At 44.5% G+C, this 25,015-nt stretch overlaps 1 protein-coding gene across 1 annotated transcript; it reads right to left on the reverse strand.

The window, feature by feature from the left end:
- Nucleotides 1–923: 923 nt before the first annotated feature.
- LOC142214401 (SITS-binding protein-like) lies at nt 924–25,015 on the reverse strand. The gene is made up of 10 exons (XM_075283348.1): nt 24,339–25,015; nt 15,649–15,820; nt 7,199–7,406; nt 6,445–6,595; nt 6,168–6,362; nt 5,399–5,670; nt 4,965–5,101; nt 4,137–4,258; nt 3,511–3,690; nt 924–1,100 (listed from the first exon to the last, which is right to left on the reverse strand). Exons 1-10 carry the CDS (start codon nt 24,801–24,803, stop codon nt 924–926), a joined length of 2,079 nt encoding a protein of 692 aa, XP_075139449.1. The 5' UTR covers nt 24,804–25,015.

The following is a 25,015-nucleotide window of genomic DNA, read 5'->3' on the forward strand; positions in this document are numbered from 1 at the left end:
ACTATGACATCACTAGCACTATGACATTACTAGCACTGTGACATTACTAGCACTATGACATTACTAGCACTATGACATTACTAGCACTATGACATTACTAGCACTATGACATTACTAGCACTATGACATCACTAGCACTATGACATTACTAGCACTGTGACATTACTAGCACTATGACATTACTAGCACTATGACATTACTAGCACTATGACATTACTAGCACTATGACATTACTAGCACTATGACATCACTAGCACTATGACATTACTAGCACTGTGACATTACTAGCACTATGACATTACTAGCACTATGACATTACTAGCACTATGACATTACTAGCACTGTGACATCACTAGCACTATGACATCACTAGCACTATGACATTACTAGCACTATGACATTACTAGCACTATGACATTACTAGCACTATGACATCACTAGCACTATGACATTACTAGCACTATGACATCACTAGCACTATGACATCACTAGCACTATGACATTACTAGCACTATGACATTACTAGCACTGTGACATTACTAGCACTATGACATTACTAGCACTGTGACATTACTAGCACTGTGACATTACTAGCACTGTGACATTACTAGCACTATGACATTACTAGCACTGTGACATTACTAGCACTGTGACATTACTAGCACTATGACATTACTAGCACTGTGACATTACTAGCACTATGACATTACTAGCACTGTGACATTACTAGCACTATGACATTACTAGCACTGTGACATTACTAGCACTGTGACATTACTAGCACTGTGACATTACTAGCACTATGACATTACTAGCACTAGTATTTCTCAGAGAGAGTATAATATTCCTTATCTCTTAATATGAGACACTTCTTCTTCTTCTTCTTCTTAGAAGGAATACTAATATGGTAATAATTTTTTAACCTAAGGTGTTTTTCTTACAAAAACTGGAATTTCCTTCAGGCTGCAGTTATAGCCGCGGAGTAATGTCCCTCCATCAAACACCTGCGACGTGCTCATGTCCGTCCACTGGTAATCCTTCCCCGGCAGGAAAACATCTCGCTGGACTTTACCTTTCTCAGTGACCGGAGCGATCAGAATCTGAGGACAGAGAGAGGAACCACAAAATGTCACTATGGATGGGAGGCGTCCTATAAAGTATCTATCTATCTATCTATCTATCTATCTATCTATCTATCTATCTATCTATCTCCTATCTATCTATCTATCTATCTATCTATCTCCTATCTATCTATCTATCTCCTATCTATCTATCTATCTATCTATCTATCATCTATCTATCTATCTATCTATCTATCTCCTATCTATCTATCTATCTATCTATCTATCTATCTATCTATCTCCTATCTATCTATTTATCTATCTATCTATCTATCTATCTCCTATCTATCTATCTCCTATCTATCTATCTATCTATCTATCTATCTATCTCCTATCTATCTATCTATCTATCTATCTATCTATCTATCTATCTATCTCCTATCTATCTATCTATCTATCTATCTATCTATCTATCTATCTATCTCCTATCTATCTATCTATCTATCTATCTCCTATCTATCTATCTCCTATCTATCTATCTATCTATCTATCTATCTATCTATCTATCTCCTATCTATCTATCTATCTATCTATCTATCTATCTCCTATCTATCTATCTATCTATCTATCTATCTCCTATCTATCTATCTATCTATCTATCTATCTATCTATCTATCTATCTCCTATCTATCTATCTATCTATCTATCTATCTCCTATCTATCTATCTATCTATCTATCTATCTATCTATCTATCATCTATCTATCTATCTATCTATCTATCTATCTCCTATCTATCTATCTATCTATCTATCTATCTATCTATCTCCTATCTATCTATCTATCTATCTATCTATCTATCTCCTATCTATCTATCTATCTATCTATCTATCTATCTATCTCCTATCTATCTATCTATCTATCTATCTATCTATCTATCTATCATCTATCTATCTATCTATCTCCTATCTATCTATCTATCTATCTATCTATCTATCTATCTATCTATCTCCTATCTATTTATCTATCTATCATCTATCTATCTAACTATCTATCTATCTATCTCCTATCTATCTATCTATCTATCTATCTATCTATCTATCTGTCTGTCTGTCTGTCTGTCTGTCTGTCTGTCTATCTATCTATCTATCTATCTATCTATCTATCTCCTATCTATCTATCTATCTATCTATCTATCTATCTATCTATCTATCTCCTATCTATCTATCTCCTATCTATCTATCTATCTATCTATCTCCTATCTATCTATCTATCTATCTATCTATCTCCTATCTATCTATCTATCTATCTATCTATCTATCTATCTCCTATCTATCTATCTATCTATCTATCTATCTATCTATCTATCTATCATCTATCTATCTATCTCCTATCTATCTATCTATCTATCTATCTATCTCCTATCTATTTATCTATCTATCATCTATCTATCTATCTATCTATCTATCTATCTCCTATCTATCTATCTATCTATCTATCTATCTATCTATCTATCTCCTATCTATCTATCTATCTATCTATCTATCTATCATCTATCTATCTATCTCCTATCTATCTATCTATCTATCTATCTATCTATCTATCTATCTATCTATCTCCTATCTATTTATCTATCTATCATCTATCTATCTATCTATCTATCTATCTGTCTATCTATCTCTATTCAATCCTCCATGTTTGGCATTGTGTCGAGTGCAGATATTTCCAGAGCTTCTACTTTTGTAATGGAAAGGATGATGACTTGGCCTCAATTTCAGAATAAGTCTTTGCATCTCGCGCCTTGTAATTTGTCATTTATTGTGGAGCATTCGGCACATCGAATAAAACTGACATCAAAGCGTCAGATACTAATACGGTCCATAAAGCTGTTAGAGGGAGATCATTGCCGAACAGGAACCATTTCAGACAATAAACTTTGGAATGTTAACAAGCAGAGAACAGAGAACGACGGGCGACCTCTCCAAGTCTGCGCCATAAGCATCGAAGATGCAGCAGCAAACACACGGGCTGGGGATTCTCCTTACATATTATTTTTAGATATTGTTTCTTTTTGTGGGATTTCACTTTGCAACACATTGGGGCCACTGTTCAAGTTTTAGGCAGTGCAAACCCAAACTAGAAGATCTTAAAGTGCACCAAATGTATCCTAGAGTCTAATGCAGGATGATAAGTCCCCCTGGCATAGAAGTGGAGTATGTGTCAAATGTATCAAACATTCTGCTAAATCTGATACATTTGGTGCAAAGTACATGAGCAGAGACGCCAGAGACAGTGGCTGTGATGATAATGTAGAATGTCTTATGTTCTGAATCTTAGCATAGGTTGGTCCTAAATCCCAGGGTATAAAGGATACTTGAACATGAGTGAATGGAGGAGAAGTCTAGCACTACTGAAGACAGTGGATACTGAAATTAGTGTCTTGGTCCTCACCTCATCTCCAATCAGAAACTCATTATCTACTGTGAAAGCCAATGGATCCTCCGGACTGAGCCACCAGACGGGTCTGAAGATGGGGATCCCGGTGTTCAGCCAGTCTTCTGCATACTTTAATAGGAGCGGAGCAACCAAAACCTGATGCTTGTGTATGTATCGTCTCGTGAGATTCAATACCTGAAAATGTCCAAAAAATACATTAAATAATGAAATATTCCAGTAAAGACGCCATAAAGGATTGAAGTGGAAGAGTGAGCAGGGCCATGTGCTGCCCCAAAAACAATCACTTTAGATTCTGTAAGACGTGATCACCAAATGTACCAATGTTATCAGTGGATCGCTGGCATCTTTACACAAGACCTTTCCTAGAAATGGTGGTTTCTGACAACTGGCCTGGTCTGTGGCTGTCCTGACACCACCAATAACAGAATACAGCTAGTAATAGGCGGTGAATGGTGAAACCATAAGAGGATATAGGCTCTATAGATACAGCTATAGATACAGCTCTTCTATAGTCACTATGGGATTCTCCGATCCATCAGATCCCTCCACGCACTGCAACGTATCAGCGATCTGTGACAATCCGCAACCCTGGAAATATCATATCAGTCATCTCAACTTACCCAGTTATCACAGCAAACCCATGGGGGAGTATTAAATGATATCACAGGTAGAAAGGTGACAATTTGTAGCCATCGGATAAAAAGTTCTTCTTCTGTGATGAATTCATCGGTCAGTGTCCCACCTGAAGAGCAACACAATGAAGAAAAGGAACCACAAGTGACTACAGAGTATCCAACATACTAAACTTATTGGTCATTAATATTGGATTGGTCGGGAGAGACTTGTTCGTCTAATATTGATTTTAAGGACAGGCCAATGAAATTAAAAAGTTGTGTAATCCCTTTAAGATCCAAAATTGCAACAAAGAAAAAACCGCATAGCATTAAATCAGTTCTCGTGAACATAACAGTGGAGACGTCAATGTCACCCGTCCATAAGTAAAGGATTGTCCTATTTTTGTCCATTTTCCAAGCCATTATGTAGCATTGCACAGAGACCTGAGTCCGCCTGTCTCGCGCTCTTTTTGCTTGCGGTTACTTTCATACTTGTATAATCCCATATAAATATCCCGGATCACATAATATCTTTCTATTTTCTACTTGTTTACAACCTCATTGGTACAAACTTAGCATTTAATGGATGTCTGTGGTGGTCGCTCCTTACACTGTCTAGGAATCTGCAAGCAATGAGTCTGTTGTGGAGAACTGGACGACGGCACAAGTGGCCTCAAAGCTAAAAGTGACCCCCAGCTGCCTCGCCCCACCCCGAACAGGTGTCAAGACCGAGAGCTTGAGCTCAAGTGGATAGAAAGCAGTCAGCGACTTGGAGGACTTTGGTTTGGTCCAAACATCAGTTTAGTTGTCAACTCATGAAAATAGAACATTTACCAATCGCGTCTGGAATGAAGAAATTGTATCCTAGTAAACTGTAGTGCAGGACGGACGGGACGATTCCTCGCAGACCATTGTAGCTCCAATCTGAGGCAAGTGGAGGCATCTGGACAAAGAGCGGCAAGTGATTGGATCTGATGGCAAAGAAGAGATTATAGGTCGGACATTGGGCACCATCCAGGATCTATAAAGTCATATTGGAACGTTCTACTGTAGTCCTCAAAGCAAACCTACACCGATGGCTATATCATGTGCACACAAGGAGTAACGTTACTTACGGTCATTATGTGACTTGGATTCTGCATTTTAGCAGTTTTCCCCATATTTCTCAGTTATCCCTGAGCTAGTGGGCGGTGACGACCCCCTGGAATGTTTCCCATAGACAGAACATGGAGAAAACCGCCGATACCCATCAGAATCAGTCGTCTTACCTTGTACCTGCAGTAATGATGGCAGAATTTCCAAGTTTTGCGACTGCGGCCTCTGCTAGATATTCCGTGTACGAGTCGCCCTCCAGTCCTTTCGGAGCTTGTATTGAATGCTGTAGAAATGTGTTTCCTTCTGCCCCTTCGAAGACGACGTATTCAGCCCCGAGCTTCTTTATTAAGTTACTCATATTCGTAAAGTACCAGCGAATCGCAGCGTTGTTGGTTAGATTCAGTCTCACAGAAAACTGGCCCTTCCATTTAGTCAGGATGGGGGTCTGGGGGGAGAAGATACGAGACGTGGTCAGACGTTGTCCATCTGGTATACGGAGATCTTCACTTATTGATTGACATATCTACTAAGGTGGACACTTAAAGGGGTTCTCCAAGTCTTGATATTGATGGTCTATACTTGGGATAGATCATCAGTATTGGGGGTGTCTGCCACCTGTCCCCCCCAACAATCTGCTACTTTCATCATAGTATATGGTGCCATCTGCTTCTGGCTGACCGGTGGGGGGGCCTCCGGTGTCACCAAATATAAAAAACACTATTTTATATTAGATTTAATAAAGAAATAGGCTTGGAGACAATCAGAAACAATGTATCTTAAAGGGCACCCGTCCCACTGAACCTGCACAGAGAGTTTGCAATCAAAAAGTTACAAGTTGCAAAATGCTTTGCACAAAGCTATGTATCAATCTTCTGTATAACATGACCCAGACCAGACCGCTCAGCGTGACAGATCAGGACATGAATAAGAGACAAGACCTACCAGAGACCCATCCACATGTGAGCGCAGGCTCAGCCAATAGTTGTCTTGTCCTCCATGCAAATAGTTCTGCAGTTTTTCGGAGTTGACACTTTGGTACAGAGATGAGGAGACTGAGATATTGAGGTTCTTAATCGTATGCGGATCCCTGCGCTGTCTTTGAGTCTCTCCACCTTGGTCTGTGTTTGGTTTGTGGTCCTATAAAAATAGCCAAATATTTTTCATGTAATAAGTGATCTTGTAGCCCCCCCTTTGTGTATAGTGTCCCCGATATCCTTACCTTCATAGCAAGTAACAATGTGGAATGTTCATTGAGTGATATCAGGCTTTCCCCCAGACCGTGCCGCCGTAACTTGTTATGGAACGATCTCACTTCTCTCTCGAGTTTTGCTGCAGAATCAGATTCCCCGTAATGTTTCCAAACTGGGGTCCTGTATCAGTGACATAATAAGAACTATTAGGCTGGGTTCACACCTGCGCCTGCTCTATGTTGGGGTTTTCGTCCCCAAATCCAATTTAAAAATGGGCATTTTCCCCCCTTTTTTAGACGGAAACCTGTTATAGTCTATGGGGTCTGCAGGTTTCCTTTATTCATGGCGTTTGGTACACAAGGGGCAATAGATACATCCAATAGGTAAAATAATTTGTATAATGACCCATCTGCAGGCAGCTGTTTCAGGGTTATTGATTAATAAGTCACAAGATCAGCCCTTATAGGCAACATCTCCTTAAGGAGATCTATGACCTCTTACCCTTCTAGTTCCTTGTCTCACACTGATGAGGGGCAATACCCTTGTAAAAGCTGACTCCAGATAGGTTCCTTTTGGAGGAGACATTCTGGCTTAGCTGTATTCCCAGACAATTTCACTAGGTTTTGGGATAACCAGGCATTGATCTATAAGGAGCTGCCTTCCAAAAGGTGGTGCTAGAGGAAGTTCTGCTTTTCCTATTTGCTTATTCCTTTCCCTTTAGGAATGCCACAGTTACAAAACTTGGTATAAACTTGCCCTATGTGTCCTCTTAGTCTGTGTTACCTGACAATGCTGAGGTTGGGGAGGGTCCTTTGGTTCTGGTAAAGTTGGTTTCCTATCTCTTGATGAACCGTCTGAATGTTCTGTCCGATGCAAATCGTATATTGCAATGGAAACCTCTCAGTGCTCGCTGGTGTCTCCACACAAAAGTATTTATTCTTCTGAATTGTCATGGAAATTGGAATATTTGGACTGATCAGAACTGAAACGCCTGGGTAAAATGATAGTGAAAAATCAAATACAAATATAGTTACTAAGTAGAGGAGGTTATATGAAGACTCCGGTCCATCAAGTCCAATCTACAACCAAGTGACAAGGAGACGTCCTCTACACCTAGACCGGTGACAGTGACAAGGGGACATCCTCTACACCTAGACCAGTGACAGTGACAAGGGGACGTCCTCTACACCTAGACCGGTGACACTGACAAGGGGACTTCCTCTACACCTAGACCGGTGACACTGACAAGGGGACGTCCTCTACACCTAGATCGGTGACAGTGACAAGGGGACGTCCTCTACACCTAGACCGGTGACAGTGACAAGGGGACGTCCTCTACACCTAGACCAGTGACAGTGACAAGGGGACGTTCTCTACACCTAGACCAGTGACAGTGACAAGGGGACGTTCTCTACACCTAGACCGGTGACAGTGACAAGGGGACGTCCTCTACACCTAGACCGGTGACAGTGACAAGGGGACGTCCTCTACACCTAGACCAGTAACAAGGGGACGTCCTCTACACCTAGACCAGTAACAGTGACAAGGGGACGTCCTCTACACCTAGACCAGTGACAGTGACAAGGGGACGTTCTCTACACCTAGACCGGTGACAGTGACAAGGGGACGTCCTCTACACCTAGACCAGTGACAGTGACAAGGGGACGTTCTCTACACCTAGACCGGTGACAGTGACAAGGGGACGTCCTCTACACCTAGACCGGTGACAGTGACAAGGGGACGTCCTCTACACGTAGACCGGTGACAGTGACAAGGGGACGTCCTCTACACCTAGACCAGTAACAAGGGGACGTCCTCTACACCTAGACCAGTAACAGTGACAAGGGGACGTTCTCTACACCTAGACCGGTGACACTGACAAGGGGACGTCCTCTACACCTAGACCAGTAACAGTGACAAGGGGACGTTCTCTACACCTAGACCGGTGACAGTGACAAGGGGACGTCCTCTACACCTAGACCAGTGACAGTGACAAGGGGACGTCCTCTACACCTAGACCAGTAACAAGGGGACGTCCTCTACACCTAGACCAGTAACAAGGGGACGTCCTCTACACCTAGACCGGTGACAGTGACAAGGGGACGTCATCTACACCTAGACCAGTAACAAGGGGACGTCCTCTACACCTAGACCAGTAACAAGGGGACGTCATCTACACCTAGACCAGTAACAAGGGGACGTCATCTACACCTAGACCAGTAACAAGGGGACGTCATCTACACCTAGACCAGTAACAAGGGGACGTCCTCTACACCTAGACTGGTGACAGTGACAAGGGGACGTCCTCTATACCTAGACTGGTGACAGTGACAAGGGGACGTCCTCTACACCTAGACTGGTGACAGTGACAAGGGGACGTCCTCTATACCTAGACTGGTGACAGTGACAAGGGGACGTCCTCTACACCTAGACCGGTGACAGTGACAAGGGGACGTCCTCTACACCTAGACCAGTGACAGTGACAAGGGGACGTCCTCTACACCTAGATCGGTGACAAGGGGACGTCCTCTACACCTAGACCGGTGACAAGGGGACGTCCTCTACACCTAGACCAGTGACAGTGACAAGGGGACGTCCTCTACACCTAGATCGGTGACAAGGGGACGTCCTCTACACCTAGACCGGTGACAAGGGGACGTCCTCTACACCTAGACCAGTGACAGTGACAAGGAGACGTCCTCTACACCTAGACCAGTGACAAGGGGATGTCCTCTACACCTAGACCGGTGACAATGACAAGGGGACGTCCTCTACACCTAGACCAGTGACAGTGACAAGGGGACGTCCTCTACACCTAGACCAGTGACAGTGACAAAGGGACGTCCTCTACACCTAGACTGGTGACAGTGACAAGGGGACGTCCTCTACACCTAGACCAGTGACAGTGACAAGGGGACGTCCTCTACACCTAGACCAGTGACAGTGACAAGGAGATGTCCTCTACACCTAGATCGGTGACAGTGACAAGGGGACGTCCTCTACACCTAGACCGGTGACAGTGACAAGGGGACGTCCTCTACACCTAGACCGGTGACAGTGACAAGGGGACGTCCTCTACACGTAGACCGGTGACAGTGACAAGGGGACGTCCTCTACACCTAGACCAGTAACAAGGGGACGTCCTCTACACCTAGACCAGTAACAGTGACAAGGGGACGTTCTCTACACCTAGACCGGTGACACTGACAAGGGGACGTCCTCTACACCTAGACCAGTAACAGTGACAAGGGGACGTTCTCTACACCTAGACCGGTGACAGTGACAAGGGGACGTCCTCTACACCTAGACCAGTGACAGTGACAAGGGGACGTCCTCTACACCTAGACCAGTAACAAGGGGACGTCCTCTACACCTAGACCAGTAACAAGGGGACGTCCTCTACACCTAGACCGGTGACAGTGACAAGGGGACGTCATCTACACCTAGACCAGTAACAAGGGGACGTCCTCTACACCTAGACCAGTAACAAGGGGACGTCATCTACACCTAGACCAGTAACAAGGGGACGTCATCTACACCTAGACCAGTAACAAGGGGACGTCATCTACACCTAGACCAGTAACAAGGGGACGTCCTCTACACCTAGACTGGTGACAGTGACAAGGGGACGTCCTCTATACCTAGACTGGTGACAGTGACAAGGGGACGTCCTCTACACCTAGACTGGTGACAGTGACAAGGGGACGTCCTCTATACCTAGACTGGTGACAGTGACAAGGGGACGTCCTCTACACCTAGACCGGTGACAGTGACAAGGGGACGTCCTCTACACCTAGACCAGTGACAGTGACAAGGGGACGTCCTCTACACCTAGATCGGTGACAAGGGGACGTCCTCTACACCTAGACCGGTGACAAGGGGACGTCCTCTACACCTAGACCAGTGACAGTGACAAGGGGACGTCCTCTACACCTAGATCGGTGACAAGGGGACGTCCTCTACACCTAGACCGGTGACAAGGGGACGTCCTCTACACCTAGACCAGTGACAGTGACAAGGAGACGTCCTCTACACCTAGACCAGTGACAAGGGGATGTCCTCTACACCTAGACCGGTGACAATGACAAGGGGACGTCCTCTACACCTAGACCAGTGACAGTGACAAGGGGACGTCCTCTACACCTAGACCAGTGACAGTGACAAAGGGACGTCCTCTACACCTAGACTGGTGACAGTGACAAGGGGACGTCCTCTACACCTAGACCAGTGACAGTGACAAGGGGACGTCCTCTACACCTAGACCAGTGACAGTGACAAGGAGATGTCCTCTACACCTAGATCGGTGACAGTGACAAGGGGACGTCCTCTACACCTAGACCGGTGACAGTGACAAGGGGACGTCCTCTACACCTAGACCGGTGACAGTGACAAGGGGACGTCCTCTACACCTAGACCAGTATGTTCCTCTGGATCAACACTATAGCGTATAGATTGGACTTGACAGACCTGTGTGTTTCAAGCTCATCTATCATATAACAATATTACATCTAGTTACCTTTTACTAATAGAAAGGAGTGCCAAGTAGATTCCCTCATCTAAGACATTCATACATCCTACCAGAATATACAGACAGGGGTTATATATCCAGCTGTACTTAGTAAAGCAGTAATATTATAAATACACTATAATAATACACTGAGACCCATCTGAATATAATTTGCCTAAAATTATTGCAAAGAAAGTATAGACAATGTGACAATCCTTCTGTGGTCTCCAGTGACTTTCTTGCATAGTATTCTGCTTGGTTCATCTATTATAGAAATAGAATGTACTAATGATACTTTACAAGACGCAACAATCCCGAGGAGACGACAGTCGCTCATTACTTATTATTGCTTTGTTTTGTTCTGGATTTACAATGTTCTATAAGAGCTTAATGCTTTAGGAAAGTGTCAATAATTTACAAGACTCTCCTCCCCCAAGCTCAAAGTAGAACCGGTGACCTGGGATTTGGCCTAAGAGGCTGGGTCTGGTGACAGTAACCTATCTATCTGCAGGGCTGGGGTGATATGCTGGTTCTGGTGACAGTAACCTATCTATCTGCAGGGCTGGGGTGATATGCTGGTTCTGGTGACAGTAACCTATCTATCTGCAGGGCTGGGGTGATATGCTGGTTCTGGTGACAGTAACCTATCTATCTGCAGGGCTGGGGTGATATGCTGGTTCTGATGACAGTAACCTATCTATCTGCAGGGCTGGGGTGATATGCTGGTTCTGATGACAGTAACCTATCTATCTGCAGGGCTGGGGTGATATGCTGGTTCTGGTGACAGTAACCTATCTATCTGCAGGGCTGGGGTGATATGCTGGTTCTGGTGTCAGTAACCTATCTATCTGCAGGGCTGGGTGATATGCTGGGTCTGGTGACAGTAACCTATCTATCTGCAGGGCTGGGGTAATATGCTGGTTCTGGTGACAGTAACCTATCTATCTGCAGGGCTGGGGTGATATACTGGTTCTGGTGACAGTAACCTATCTATCTGCAGGGCTGGGGTAATATGCTGGTTCTGGTGACAGTAACCTATCTATCTGCAGGGCTGGGGTGATATGCTGGGTCTGGTGACAGTAACCTATCTATCTGCAGGGCTGGGGTGATATGCTGGGTCTGGTGATAGTAACCTATCTATCTGCAGGGCTGGGGTGATATGCTGGTTCTGGTGACAGTAACCTATCTATCTGCAGGGCTGTGGTGATATGCTGGTTCTGGTGACAGTAACCTATCTATCTGCAGGGCTGGGGTGATATGCTGGTTCTGGTGACAGTAACCTATCTATCTGCAGGGCTGGGGTGATATACTGGTTCTGGTGACAGTAACCTATCTATCTGCGGGGCTGGGGTGATATGCTGGTTCTGGTGACAGTAACCTATCTATCTGCAGGGCTGGGGGGATATGCTGGTTCTGGTGACAGTAACCTATCTATCTGCAGGGCTGGGGGGATATGCTGGTTCTGGTGACAGTAACCTATCTATCTGCAGGGCTGGGGTGATATGCTGGGTCTGGTGACAGTAACCTATCTATCTGCAGGGCTGGGGTGATATGCTGGTTCTGGTGACAGTAACCTATCTATCTGCAGGGCTGGGGTGATATGCTGGTTCTGGTGACAGTAACCTATCTATCTGCAGGGCTGTGGTGATATGCTGGGTCTGGTGACAGTAACCTATCTATCTGCAGGGCTGGGGTGATATGCTGGTTCTGGTGACACTAACCTATCTATCTGCAGGGCTGGGGTGATATACTGGGCCTGGTGACAGTAACCTATCTATCTGCAGGGCTGGGGTGATATGCTGGTTCTGGTGTCAGTAACCTATCTACCTGCAGGACTGGGGTGATATGCTGGATCTGGTGACAGTAACCTATCTATCTGCAGGGCTGGGGTGATATGCTGGTTCTGGTGACAGTAACCTATCTATCTGCAGGGCTGGGGTGATATGCTGGTTCTGGTGACAGTAACCTATCTATCTGCAGGGCTGGGGTGATATGCTGGTTCTGGTGACAGTAACCTATCTATCTACAGGGCTGGGGTGATATGCTGGTTCTGGTGACAGTAACCTATCTATCTGCAGGGTTGGGGTGATATGCTGGCTCTGGTGACAGTAACCTATCTATCTGCAGGGCTGGGGTGATATGCTGGCTCTGGTGACAGTAACCTATCTATCTGAAGGGCTGGGGTGATATGCTTGTTCTGGTGACAGTAACCTATCTATCTGCAGGGTTGGGGTGATATGCTGGCTCTGGTGACAGTAACCTATCTATCTGCAGGGCTGGGGTGATATGCTGGTTCTGGTGACAGTAACCTATCTATCTGCAGGGTTGGGGTGATATGCTGGCTCTGGTGACAGTAACCTATCTATCTGAAGGGCTGGGGTGATATGCTGGTTCTGGTGACAGTAACCTATCTATCTGCAGGGTTGGGGTGATATGCTGGCTCTGGTGACAGTAACCTATCTATCTGCAGGGCTGGGGTGATATACTGGTTCTGGTGTCAGTAACCTATCTATCTGCAGGGCTGGGGTGATATGCTGGTTCTGGTGACAGTAACCTATCTATCTGCAGGGCTGGGGTGATATGCTGGTACTGGTGACAGTAACCTATCTATCTGCAGGGCTGGGGTGATATGCTGGTTCTGGTGACAGTAACCTATCTATCTGCAGGACTGGGGTGATATGCTGGTTCTGGTGACAGTAACCTATCTATCTGCAGGACTGGGGTCATATGCTGGTTCTGGTGACAGTAACCTATCTATCTGCAGGACTGGGGTGATATGCTGGTTCTGGTGACAGTAACCTATCTATCTGCAGGGCTGGGGTAATATGCTGGTTCTGGTGACAGTAACCTATCTATCTGCAGGACTGGGGTCATATGCTGGTTCTGGTGACAGTAACCTATCTATCTGCAGGGCTGGGGTGATATGCTGGTTCTGGTGACAGTAACCTATCTATCTGCAGGGCTGGGGTGATATGCTGGTTCTGGTGACACTAACCTATCTATCTGCAGGGCTGGGGTGATATACTGGGCCTGGTGACAGTAACCTATCTATCTGCAGGGCTGGGGTGATATGCTGGTTCTGGTGTCAGTAACCTATCTACCTGCAGGACTGGGGTGATATGCTGGATCTGGTGACAGTAACCTATCTATCTGCAGGGCTGGGGTGATATGCTGGTTCTGGTGACAGTAACCTATCTATCTGCAGGGCTGGGGTGATATGCTGGTTCTGGTGACAGTAACCTATCTATCTGCAGGGCTGGGGTGATATGCTGGTTCTGGTGACAGTAACCTATCTATCTACAGGGCTGGGGTGATATGCTGGTTCTGGTGACAGTAACCTATCTATCTGCAGGGTTGGGGTGATATGCTGGCTCTGGTGACAGTAACCTATCTATCTGCAGGGTTGGGGTGATATGCTGGCTCTGGTGACAGTAACCTATCTATCTGCAGGGCTGGGGTGATATGCTGGCTCTGGTGACAGTAACCTATCTATCTGAAGGGCTGGGGTGATATGCTTGTTCTGGTGACAGTAACCTATCTATCTGCAGGGTTGGGGTGATATGCTGGCTCTGGTGACAGTAACCTATCTATCTGCAGGGCTGGGGTGATATGCTGGTTCTGGTGACAGTAACCTATCTATCTGCAGGGTTGGGGTGATATGCTGGCTCTGGTGACAGTAACCTATCTATCTGAAGGGCTGGGGTGATATGCTGGTTCTGGTGACAGTAACCTATCTATCTGCAGGGTTGGGGTGATATGCTGGCTCTGGTGACAGTAACCTATCTATCTGCAGGGCTGGGGTGATATACTGGTTCTGGTGTCAGTAACCTATCTATCTGCAGGGCTGGGGTGATATGCTGGTTCTGGTGACAGTAACCTATCTATCTGCAGGGCTGGGGTGATATACTGGGTCTGGTGACAGTAACCTATCTATCTGCAGGGCTGGGGTGATATGCTGGTTCTGGTGACAGTAACCTATCTATCTGCAGGGCTGGGGTGATATACTGGGTCTGGTGACAGTAACCTATCTATCTGCAGGGCTGGGGTGATATGCTGGGTCTGGTGACAGTAACCTATCTATCTGCAGGGCTGGGGTGATATGCTGGTTCTGGTGACAGTAACCTATCTATCTGCAGGGCTGGGGTGATATACTGGTTCTGGTGACAGTAACCTATCTATCTGCAGGGCTGGGGTGATATGCTGGGTCTGGTGACAGTAACCTATCTATCTGCAGGGCTGGGGTGATATGCTGGGTCTGGTGACAGTAACCTATCTATCTGCAGGGCTGGGGTGATATGCTGGTTCTGGTGACAGTAACCTATCTATCTGCAGGGCTGGGGTGATATACTGGTTCTGGTGTCAGTAACCTATCTATCTGCAGGACTGGGGTGATATGCTGGGTCTGGTGACAGTAACCTATCTATCTGCAGGGCTGGGGTGATATACTGGTTCTGGTGACAGTAACCTATCTATCTGCAGGGCTGGGGTGATATGCTGGTTCTGGTGACAGTAACCTATCTATCTGCAGGGCTGGGGTGATATACTGGTTCTGGTGTCAGTAACCTATCTATCTTTCTTCACCTTCACATAACACTTTTTCTGGCTCAAACTGAACAACATTGGAGAACAAAAAGTAATGTACTTCCCATATCTGCCATGTAGATACCTAATTCCTGTTGGTTTCTTCCAGTGAGTTGTCGTTGACCTGTGATGTATTTTCACTTACCAGTCGATCCTATGAAATATCTTTCTAATATGGTTCCGTAGGCGCCAGGACTGGACTTCAGGTTACTGATCACAAAAGGTTGTAAATCTACATTGACGTTGTTGATGGGCCAGTGCTGAGCGCTGAGGGTTGCTCCACCATACCAGGACACGTTTGTCATCGAAAAGCAATCCTAAAAGGAGAAGGAGAGGAGTGAGCCGTATAACTATGTAATGCTAAACAATGGGGGTGGGGGATTATTCGCACAACTTGGGCGTCCACTGATCTCAGACCCCGGAGTATAAGAGAATCTCCAGTTTGGACTGTAACAAAACTGTGAAACAATCCGACAAGGTTCTGGAGATGTAACAAACCTTAGATACATTGTATTCATGTTGTTACAATGATCATGTCTGTCCGTAGATAAATATTCTGTGGACAGTCGGCCATTCCGGATCTGTGTAAGACTCGTAACCAAATCTGCTGATTTTCACATTGCAGGGACTCTAGTAAGCGCCATGTAATACGGATGAGCAGACTCCAGGAGAGCAGTGTCCTCCATGTCAGCCATGTTTTGGAGTTATGTTGTCTATTTGCTTCCTCAGCACTGCAGTCAGTTATCTAAATGGAAAAGATAATTCTCGTCTCCTCGTCCTTTCACCACATCTACATGTCTCCTGGGCCATATGTGCTGCTCCTTCATTGCTGTAACGTACGCGCTCCATCTCCTGGAACTCTGCTAAATAATTTGTTTACACTGTCGTTCAATTCCTTGGTCGGGGTGGTGACCTCTTGTACTAGGAACCAAGTCTAAATTGGGTGACAGCGTTTAATTTACTCCCGTCATGTTCTGCCACCTGAGAATTCACATACAGCAGCTAGGGTTAAAGATGGCCACGCACTGCACATGGATATTGCTCCAAAATTGCCGATTTCAGCAGGACCGGCTGATGTGTATCTGGACACAACTGTACCCTGATGGGAGGTGTCAATGAAGATACTGTAGAGTAGGGGTCCTCATTACTCAACTCGTAGACCATGGGCCAAACCCTGTCTGTGGCCACCAACATTACTTCTCCAGAACCGTCATGGTGGTGGTGGTGGTGGTGGTGGTGGTGGTGGTGGTGGTGGGGGGGGGATTCCAGTCCATAGGATCAACCTATGAGATTCTGTTCAACAAGATTGATTGCTAGATAGACAAGGCATGAATGCCAGAGACTGCTGAAAGTGATCTGTGTATAAGAGTCTAAGGAGCTTTGCTCTGGAGGACAGACGCTGTGACTGAGCCATGAATTAGAGAATATGATCTGTGCACCGGATATGGAGATATATGTTGGATGACAAGATCTGCATACCAAGGCCCGGGCCCAGGGGATGTATATTTGGTAACTGCAGTCAACTTCATCCAAGAAGTCGCAATATTCCTAAATAGTCAGGAGGTGGGAATGAGAAGAGTGACAGGGACGAGTGATGAGAGTGACTGGTGATAACAGAGATAAGGGAGATAAGAGAGATAAGAGAGATAAGTGATAAGAGAGATAAGAGAGATACCAGAGAAATGACAGATAAGAGAGATAAGAGTGACTAGTGATAACAGAGATAAGAGAGAGATAAGAGAGATAAGTGATAAGAGAGATAAGAGAGATACCAGAGATATGACAGATAAGAGAGATAAGAGTGACTAGTGATAACAGAGATAAGAGAGAGAGATAAGAGAGATAAGAGAGATACCAGAGATATGACAGATAAGAGAGATAAGAGTGACTAGTGATAACAGAGATAAGAGAGAGAGATAAGAGAGATAAGAGAGATACCAGAGATATGACAGATAAGAGAGATAAGAGTGACTAGTGATAACAGAGATAAGAGAGAGAGATAAGAGAGATAAGTGATAAGACTGATGAGAGATAAGGGTGATAAGAGAGATACGAGGGATAAGAGTGACTAGTGATAACAGATTGCGGGGATAACGTCTTTCCTTAGGGAGAGACCACCTTCTCAGGTGTGTGGAGACTTATACAGCCATAGTTGCTCCACTGCAAGGGAACATGGGAAGAATATGCAAATCTGTCTCCCAAGATGTAAACAGGGAGACAGTGCCTCTGTTATATAGAGCTATATAGAGGGCAGCATAACAGAGGCACTGTCTCCCTGTTTACATCTTGGGAGACAGATTTGCATATTCTTCCCATAGTGATAACAGATAAGAGAGATATTATAAGACTGATGAGAGATAAGCGTGATAAGAGAGATAAGAGAGATAAGAGAGATAAGACTGATGGGAAGAGATAAGACTGATACCAGAGATACCAGAGATAAGTGTGATAAGAGAGAGATAAGAGAGATAATAGAGATAAGAGAGGTAAGAGAGAAAGAAAGAAAGAAAGAAAGAGAGAGAGATAAGAGTGATAACGGAGATAAGAGAGATAATAGTGATAAGTGATAAGACTGATGATAGATAAGAGAGATAAATGAGATGAGTGATTATTGATAAGCATGAGGCCATCATGAATATTCTTTGATACATATTTTGAGAATTACATGAATAACCGGATATAAGTAAAGTGTAGACATGTCCGTCCTCTCTTATCTGCAAGTACAGTTATTTCATGTGACTTTCTGCTAATGATAACCTCCGAGCTCACAATCATAGAGTTACCGAATGTTGATTTGTAAAGGGGAGTCCAGGCAGATATTTGTCCGAGGCTTCATCCAGGGCAAATCGGGGTGTCAGTTTTTGTATTTGGTTTCTACCTTTTGGATTATTTCGTTGTACTCACATCTCTCTCTTCCTCTTCCTGCTCCTGGTTATTATGTTTGGAAGCTCAATAACATTAGGACGTTACATCCCGGTATTGCTCAATATCGGAACACAATGCAGACTGGCATGCTGGGAAGTCCAAGTGATAGTAAGTGATTAGTGTCAGGGGGCATAATACAGAGTGGGGGCACTAAGGGTGGGAGTAGCGCTATACCCCCCGGTGTGTATATTATAGGTATCTATACTACTGTATATAGTATTTATAATAGGGGCACTACAGGAGTATTACACTATGTGGATGCTAGAAAGGGGGCATTATACTGTGCGGAAACCACTAAGGAGCATCATAAAGTGTGGGGGCAATCAGGGGTCATTATACTAAATAGAGCAGCCCTGTGTAACACATGGAGGGGTGCAGCCTAGGCAGCACTGGCATTTTACAGGGCAAAATAGCACAGAAGTCTTATCCAGATTTTTAAACAAGGGTTGTTACCCATAAATAGGGGCATGGCAAGTAACTTAGATGGTGCCGCCAAAAATTTTGAATATTTTCTCCCTGAAATATTTTGGGGAACCCCACCTATTACTACCTTGAAAATCACATCCATGTCCCTAAAATAATTCTCCGAAGTGTCAGCTAATGGTGGATTCTGTGAAGCGCAAGGGGCTCAGAGACGCTTCTTGTATTGGGGGCTTCTGTTCTATGTCTTATTTTCCCTTTCTCTCCAGTGTAAAGGTAAATTTGGGCAGGATTGCAGGCCCCAGCTCTATATCTGGGGGGGTCACAGCCAATACGGCCCATCAGTAAGTGTCATTCAGATGAATCTTGTTCCCGCCTGCCGTCCATTGTCGCTAATTGATGACTCGATGGGAAGAGACGACTTGTGGGTCCTAACAGGAGGATCAAACACTCACTCATAGAACTACAATGAAATAAAAAGGAGAAGATTTTGGACCTTGGAATTTGGTAAATGCACGGCCGCCTTGTGTGAACTTTGGTCAAGTAACCTCAATGCAAATCCTATATTGTAATTAAGGGTTTCTGTAATTCCCAGGGCCAGATTAGCGAGGTTTAGCAATTCACATGACTCCTGAATGGGGAAAATCATCTGAACAATCCAAAGAGCTGCGGAGAGCAGAAAAGATCCTGTGAGACTTGTACAATGTGAGCAATGGGTAACATGTAGATACATTGTATACACAGAATAATGAAGTGTATGGAGAATGAAGAATATTCCAAGGTTACTGTCATAGACAATGATCTGAAAATACAGGGGGAGACGAAATCCCCAACAGACAGATTAGAATGGTCAGAATATGGCATGGCTGCCGAGAAGTGCTACGTGTAAAGTATAACCCCGACTATAAAACAACGTTATCATTAATCATAAATACTATGAACATAGATGAGCAGGACAGGTGAATATAAGAGAGTTCTCCATGTACCAGGCTGCTCTCCTCTAGGCTAATATCATCCATATCCAGAGACAAGATGAAGACCGCCGGGGGCGAGAGGACGACACACAGACCGCCACATACCGCCATTAGTAGAGAGTCAGCCACTGCTTTGCAGGTACAGAACGGTGAGGAATACAGACAACACCAAACATCAGTATTAATATAGGATCAGATACACTGAATAGGCCACCAGGATCACCTGGCACCCTGCCAGCCGGGGATATGTGACACTAATATGGCTACTTGTCCCCCCCCCCCCCCCCCCATTGCTCCGATGCTGAGACCCCTGCTGGTCTGTCTTTACATTACAGCAGCAATACATTAGGTATATCAGTGGCCATGTCTGGAACATCATCTCCGCTACAAAGTGAAGACAGTGCAAGGATTACAATGGGACAGTTGGGAATTTAACATATAAGCAGCTTTTGGATCTAGCACATAAGCAGCTGTCAGATGTGTTGGAGTTCCCCTTTAGAGGGAGTCTGTCAGTAGTAAATCCGTTATAAACCCAATCCCAGCACCTTGTAGAGGGGGTTCTGCAGCTTCCAAATAGGTCTCTGTAATTCAGCTTTGGAGCCCCATTTGCATGTAAATTATTGTGCAGGTTTTGCAATGCTTGGGAGGCGTCTCACCTTTAGATTCTCATGCAAATCACTTTCCCTCATTTGCATATGAATGAAATGACAAATTATAGATATAAACTTGCAGGAACACTAACAGGGCTTATATCTATGGAATGGCCAGGTGACTGCAACGATCAGATAATGATGTCATTGAGCTTTTCATGCCTGGTGACATCACTGATCAGATGATGATGTCATTGATCTTTTCATGCCTGGTGACATCACTAATCAGATGATGATGTCATTGATCTTTTCAGACCTGGTAACATCACTGATCAGATGATGATGTCATTGGGCTTTTCATGCCTGGTGACATCACTGATCAGATGATGTCATTGGGCTTTTCATGCCTGGTGACATCACTGATCAGATGATGATGTCATTGATCTTTTCAGACCTGGTAACATCACTGATCAGATGATGATGTCATTGGGCTTTTCATGCCTGGTGACATCACTGATCAGATGATGTCATTGGGCTTTTCATGCCTGGTGACATCACTGATCAGATGATGATGTCATTGATCTTTTCAGACCTGGTAACATCACTGATCAGATGATGATGTCATTGGGCTTTTCATGCCTGGTGACATCACTGATCAGATGATGTCATTGGGCTTTTCATGCCTGGTGACAGCTCCTCTCTGTGTGAGACCACATGGAGCTCTTGTACATATGAAGTGTCATCACACAAGTGGTGACGAATTTACCTAAATGTTTCAGCTCAGCCGCGCTGTCTGGTTTCATTGTGTTTCATTATGGAAATAGTTCCAAGGATTCCAATTAGAAATAAGTACGAGCGCGACTACACGAGACCGCAGACGATTCGTAACCGCGCTGCCGATCCCATCTGACATTACTGCTGTATTTCCAGTCAGCAAATACCACGATGGGATCGTCATCCTGGAGCCGCTGCTGGATGATCAGCACAAGATGTAGAGGATGAGCAGAAAATATAATCAAAGCCACAGAAAGCATTCCTATATCTGCTGGAACGTACACATTCCCAGTACGCAGGCACGGAACCGGGAGATGCCAGATATGGTTAAGCAATAGATTGATTGGTGTAGACACGAAGCACATCAGTCTGGAGTCAGATCTTTTACTCCTGTTCTGTTCCTTTATTCCCAGGTTTCGTGAGCCGGCTCTTTCATGTCCTTTATATTGACCAGAAGGCAAGTTATTCCCAAACTCTAGAAGTCCCAATATCTAAGGCCTCACATGAAGTGTTGGGGTATGTCACATGGTGTAATATCCTGCCAGTGATTCCCGCAGATCCGATTTACATGTAATTGTAAGGAATTGGCAATTTAGTTTATACAAGTGAACAATGTTACAAAGGTGCAGCCGATAAATACAATCCAACGCCCTGACAATTGCTAGTACAAAAGTGTGATGTTGTTGTAAGGGGCACGACTATGACCTGTGAGCCCGGCCTGAGATTCGGGGTGCTGCGCCTTCCCCCTACAATATAATGAGAATAAGAGATAGGAAACTATCTGAGACTAAGGAGGTCGGCAAATTCTGAGCTACCTAATAAATGCATGAAATTTCCCACCTCACCATTAGTTACCTTCAATTTGGCAGAAGATTAGCGACATAAATCCAATTATAAGATTCTTCCAAGCTCCTGTAATTGGAATAAGTACACTTTATATCCTTAATATGGAGAGTGGGGGAGAAGCCGGTGCCAAGAGCTGCAGAAACTCCATCTTCAGTCTAAATTGTCATTGCTGCAGCTAAAATGTCCATATTTAATATTTACACTGATTATTGTAGGAATCCTTCTCTCCAGGGGAATGATGGTCACACTTAAAGGGATTGTCCTCTTATTATCTTCTATACATAGGACAGGGGGTAAGTGTCCTAATCCCTGGGTCCCCCCAGTGACCGAACAGGGAATTCCAAAGCAGGACATTAAAGTTCCCCCCCATCTATTTCATGGATTGGGCTCCGATGATTGGACTCAGAGAGTTGGTCAGGTCCTGGATTCTGCAGCTGAATCCTCCACAGAATCCACTGCAAGTTTTATTATTTCAGTGTCCTGGTCCGATCTCTGTCTTCTATTGAATACAACGGGAGGTAGAATCAGGGGGGAATATGATTTTGGAGTGGAACATACCCTAAGTCTCTGCAGATTGGGGGGGGGGAAGGGCAGCTTTTCTATATAACTTCTTTATGATCTCAATAAACCCCAAATAGATCCCTCATACATAAGGTGTCATTTCCATCATTTTCCCATCTGTTTTAAGTGCTACATATGGTGTGTGCATGGAAAAAAGCTTCTAGAGTCTACGCCAAGCAAAACCGTATGGCTCCATTCACCTGATCACAAAAGCCATATACCCTGGAGTATAACCTTACAGACATACAGGGACATATCTCAGAGCTTTGGATGGGGTTAAACAATGGAAAATCCTCTGTGTGTAAACCTCTACTGAAGACTCAAACCGTCATGTCAGCAAAGTTTTTGTAGTATGGCATAGACATAATGCAAACAGAGCGTATGAGCCTGTATGTGGTGTGACCCATAGGTAGCAGATACCACCGCCAATATCACATCTAATCCACTTATCATATCCACTTATCATGTAATACATTGCACCAAAGATCCACCATGTCTATACCAGGGTCTTATTGTAACCACACAAGTCAATCTGGACCAGTTTTTCCATTATTAGCTGCATTCTCCTTAGCTGGAGCCTTCACTTTCTCAGTAACAATATTGCATTTGGAAACAAAAAAGTTACATTCGCTCCAATACAAACTAGCCCTAAAGCTGGATACATGGAACTTCTTGGTATTAGACAAACGTTAAATATTGTATACTTTTCACGTGTCCTACCAAACATGGCCCGCGTTACTGTATATAACACCGAACATGGCCGCGTTACTGTATATAACACCGAACATGGCCGCGTTACTGTATATTGTAACAGTTTTGTTTTCTTAGGATTCAGATGGAAATTCTTTAGGAGATACAAAGAGATACAGACCCAGATTTACTAATAGTCAGACAGTGTGCCAGTGACTGATGCCGGATGATAAACCTGGGCTGTTTTTAGACTGTCGCGTCTACATTTTGACCACTTTTTAGTTGGTTTGTTTTGGCACATTTTTGGCCCATTTAAGCCAGTTCCCCTTTTCTCCGAGAATCCACACTTGTAGGCCAACCTAGATCTGCTACATTGTGGCAAAGATATGCCATGATTACGCCGGTGTCTAGTCGTCGGCCATACAGTGGATCCATAGCAGCCTTGGAGTGCTGTATAGCAATAAAGATCCTTAATCCATCCCGGTATATCTGAATATTCCTTCAGTATCGCCAGCTGTGCTTCAGTCTCACATTTACTTCTACAAATTCGGCTAAATATATTCTAAGCAGGGAAGATAAGATTTAGACTAAACTAAAGGCACATTACATGGATTGTAACTTTCCGATATACTGACGACCTCTAAGCTCCATTTCCAGGCAGAAAAGCTTTGGATTATTGATCATTTTTAACAACAATTTTTGCAACATTTTTTCCTATTGATATTTTCTTGTAATCTTATAAAAAGGCACAAGCAGATGTTACTCAGCGTATTCCTAGGAACCACTCACTAGTAGTCATTCTGCAATAGGTATATATATTTGTCATGTATATATAGACCCCTATGCGGGTATCACGTCTGCACTTGGGGCTACGTCTGCACAGAAAGTATCAAGTGATCTTTGTAGCCAAAACTTGCTTCACCTGCTTGGAAATCCCTCTCTTACTTAGGATCCTGCAGCCTACAATGTCGTACAGCCGAATATTTAGGTAGATTTCGATCGTGGACTGGCAACACTTTTATGCAATACCATACATCAGTTATTATTGGACTCACCTTTAATTTCACATCACAGTGTATCGGGGTCCACGTTATATTGTAGCACTCAGTACCAGCTGAGAACTTGCGATCCAGTCTGATCTTTAGGTCTGTGATAGAATCCCAAGTATAACAAAAGTCGGTCTTATTGAGCCAGCATAAGTTTTTAACAAAATTTTGTTCCATATCGGGAAAGTTTCCTACATCGATCTCCACGTAGGTCTTGTCTTCAGTCAACGTCTGCAGGATCAGAGTGTGAGTGTTCCTTTCCCATATCAGCCCACTGACGGCTCCTTTCAGGATCCAGTTTTTGTTCGGTTGGTCCATCACCTGCCAATAGATAATACCAATGGTCATAATGAAGAATATTGCCACTCCGATACAGGCGACCGCTCCTTTCCATGTTTCGTTCATTTCCTTGAGTCCAACGTCCCAGTTGACATCGGGGATAGGGCTGGGGTTCCTTGTACGTGTGTGAGGCATTGCAGATGGTATCAAAGTGGTCGTATTATCGCTCCTCTGATAAAATCTGTTTCTTCTTTATAAGCCGCGAACATCAAACCTTATGTGGGATAAAGCGTTTTCAGATGGGAACCTTCACGAGCCATCTCCAACCTAACACATGTTGTAATAAGTAAAGGGAAGTTCTTGTAGTCTAGTTGTACTCTGTACTCTCAGCCGAAGAAGAGCCTTGA

This window comes from Leptodactylus fuscus, chromosome 7 (assembly GCF_031893055.1).
Source record: "Leptodactylus fuscus isolate aLepFus1 chromosome 7, aLepFus1.hap2, whole genome shotgun sequence".
Taxonomy (NCBI): domain Eukaryota; kingdom Metazoa; phylum Chordata; class Amphibia; order Anura; family Leptodactylidae; genus Leptodactylus; species Leptodactylus fuscus.

Bases quoted from the DNA above. Each gene is read 5' to 3' on its own strand.
- LOC142214401 (XM_075283348.1), bottom strand. From the start codon at position 24,803: ATGCCTCACACACGTACAAGGAACCCCAGCCCTATCCCCGATGTCAAC. The intron at 6,596-7,198 runs GTAACACAGACT...TCACTGATACAG, and splicing joins CCCAACCTCAGCATTGTCAG to GACCCCAGTTTGGAAACATT. The intron at 3,691-4,136 runs GTAAGTTGAGAT...GGACATTTTCAG, and splicing joins GGGTTTGCTGTGATAACTGG to GTATTGAATCTCACGAGACG.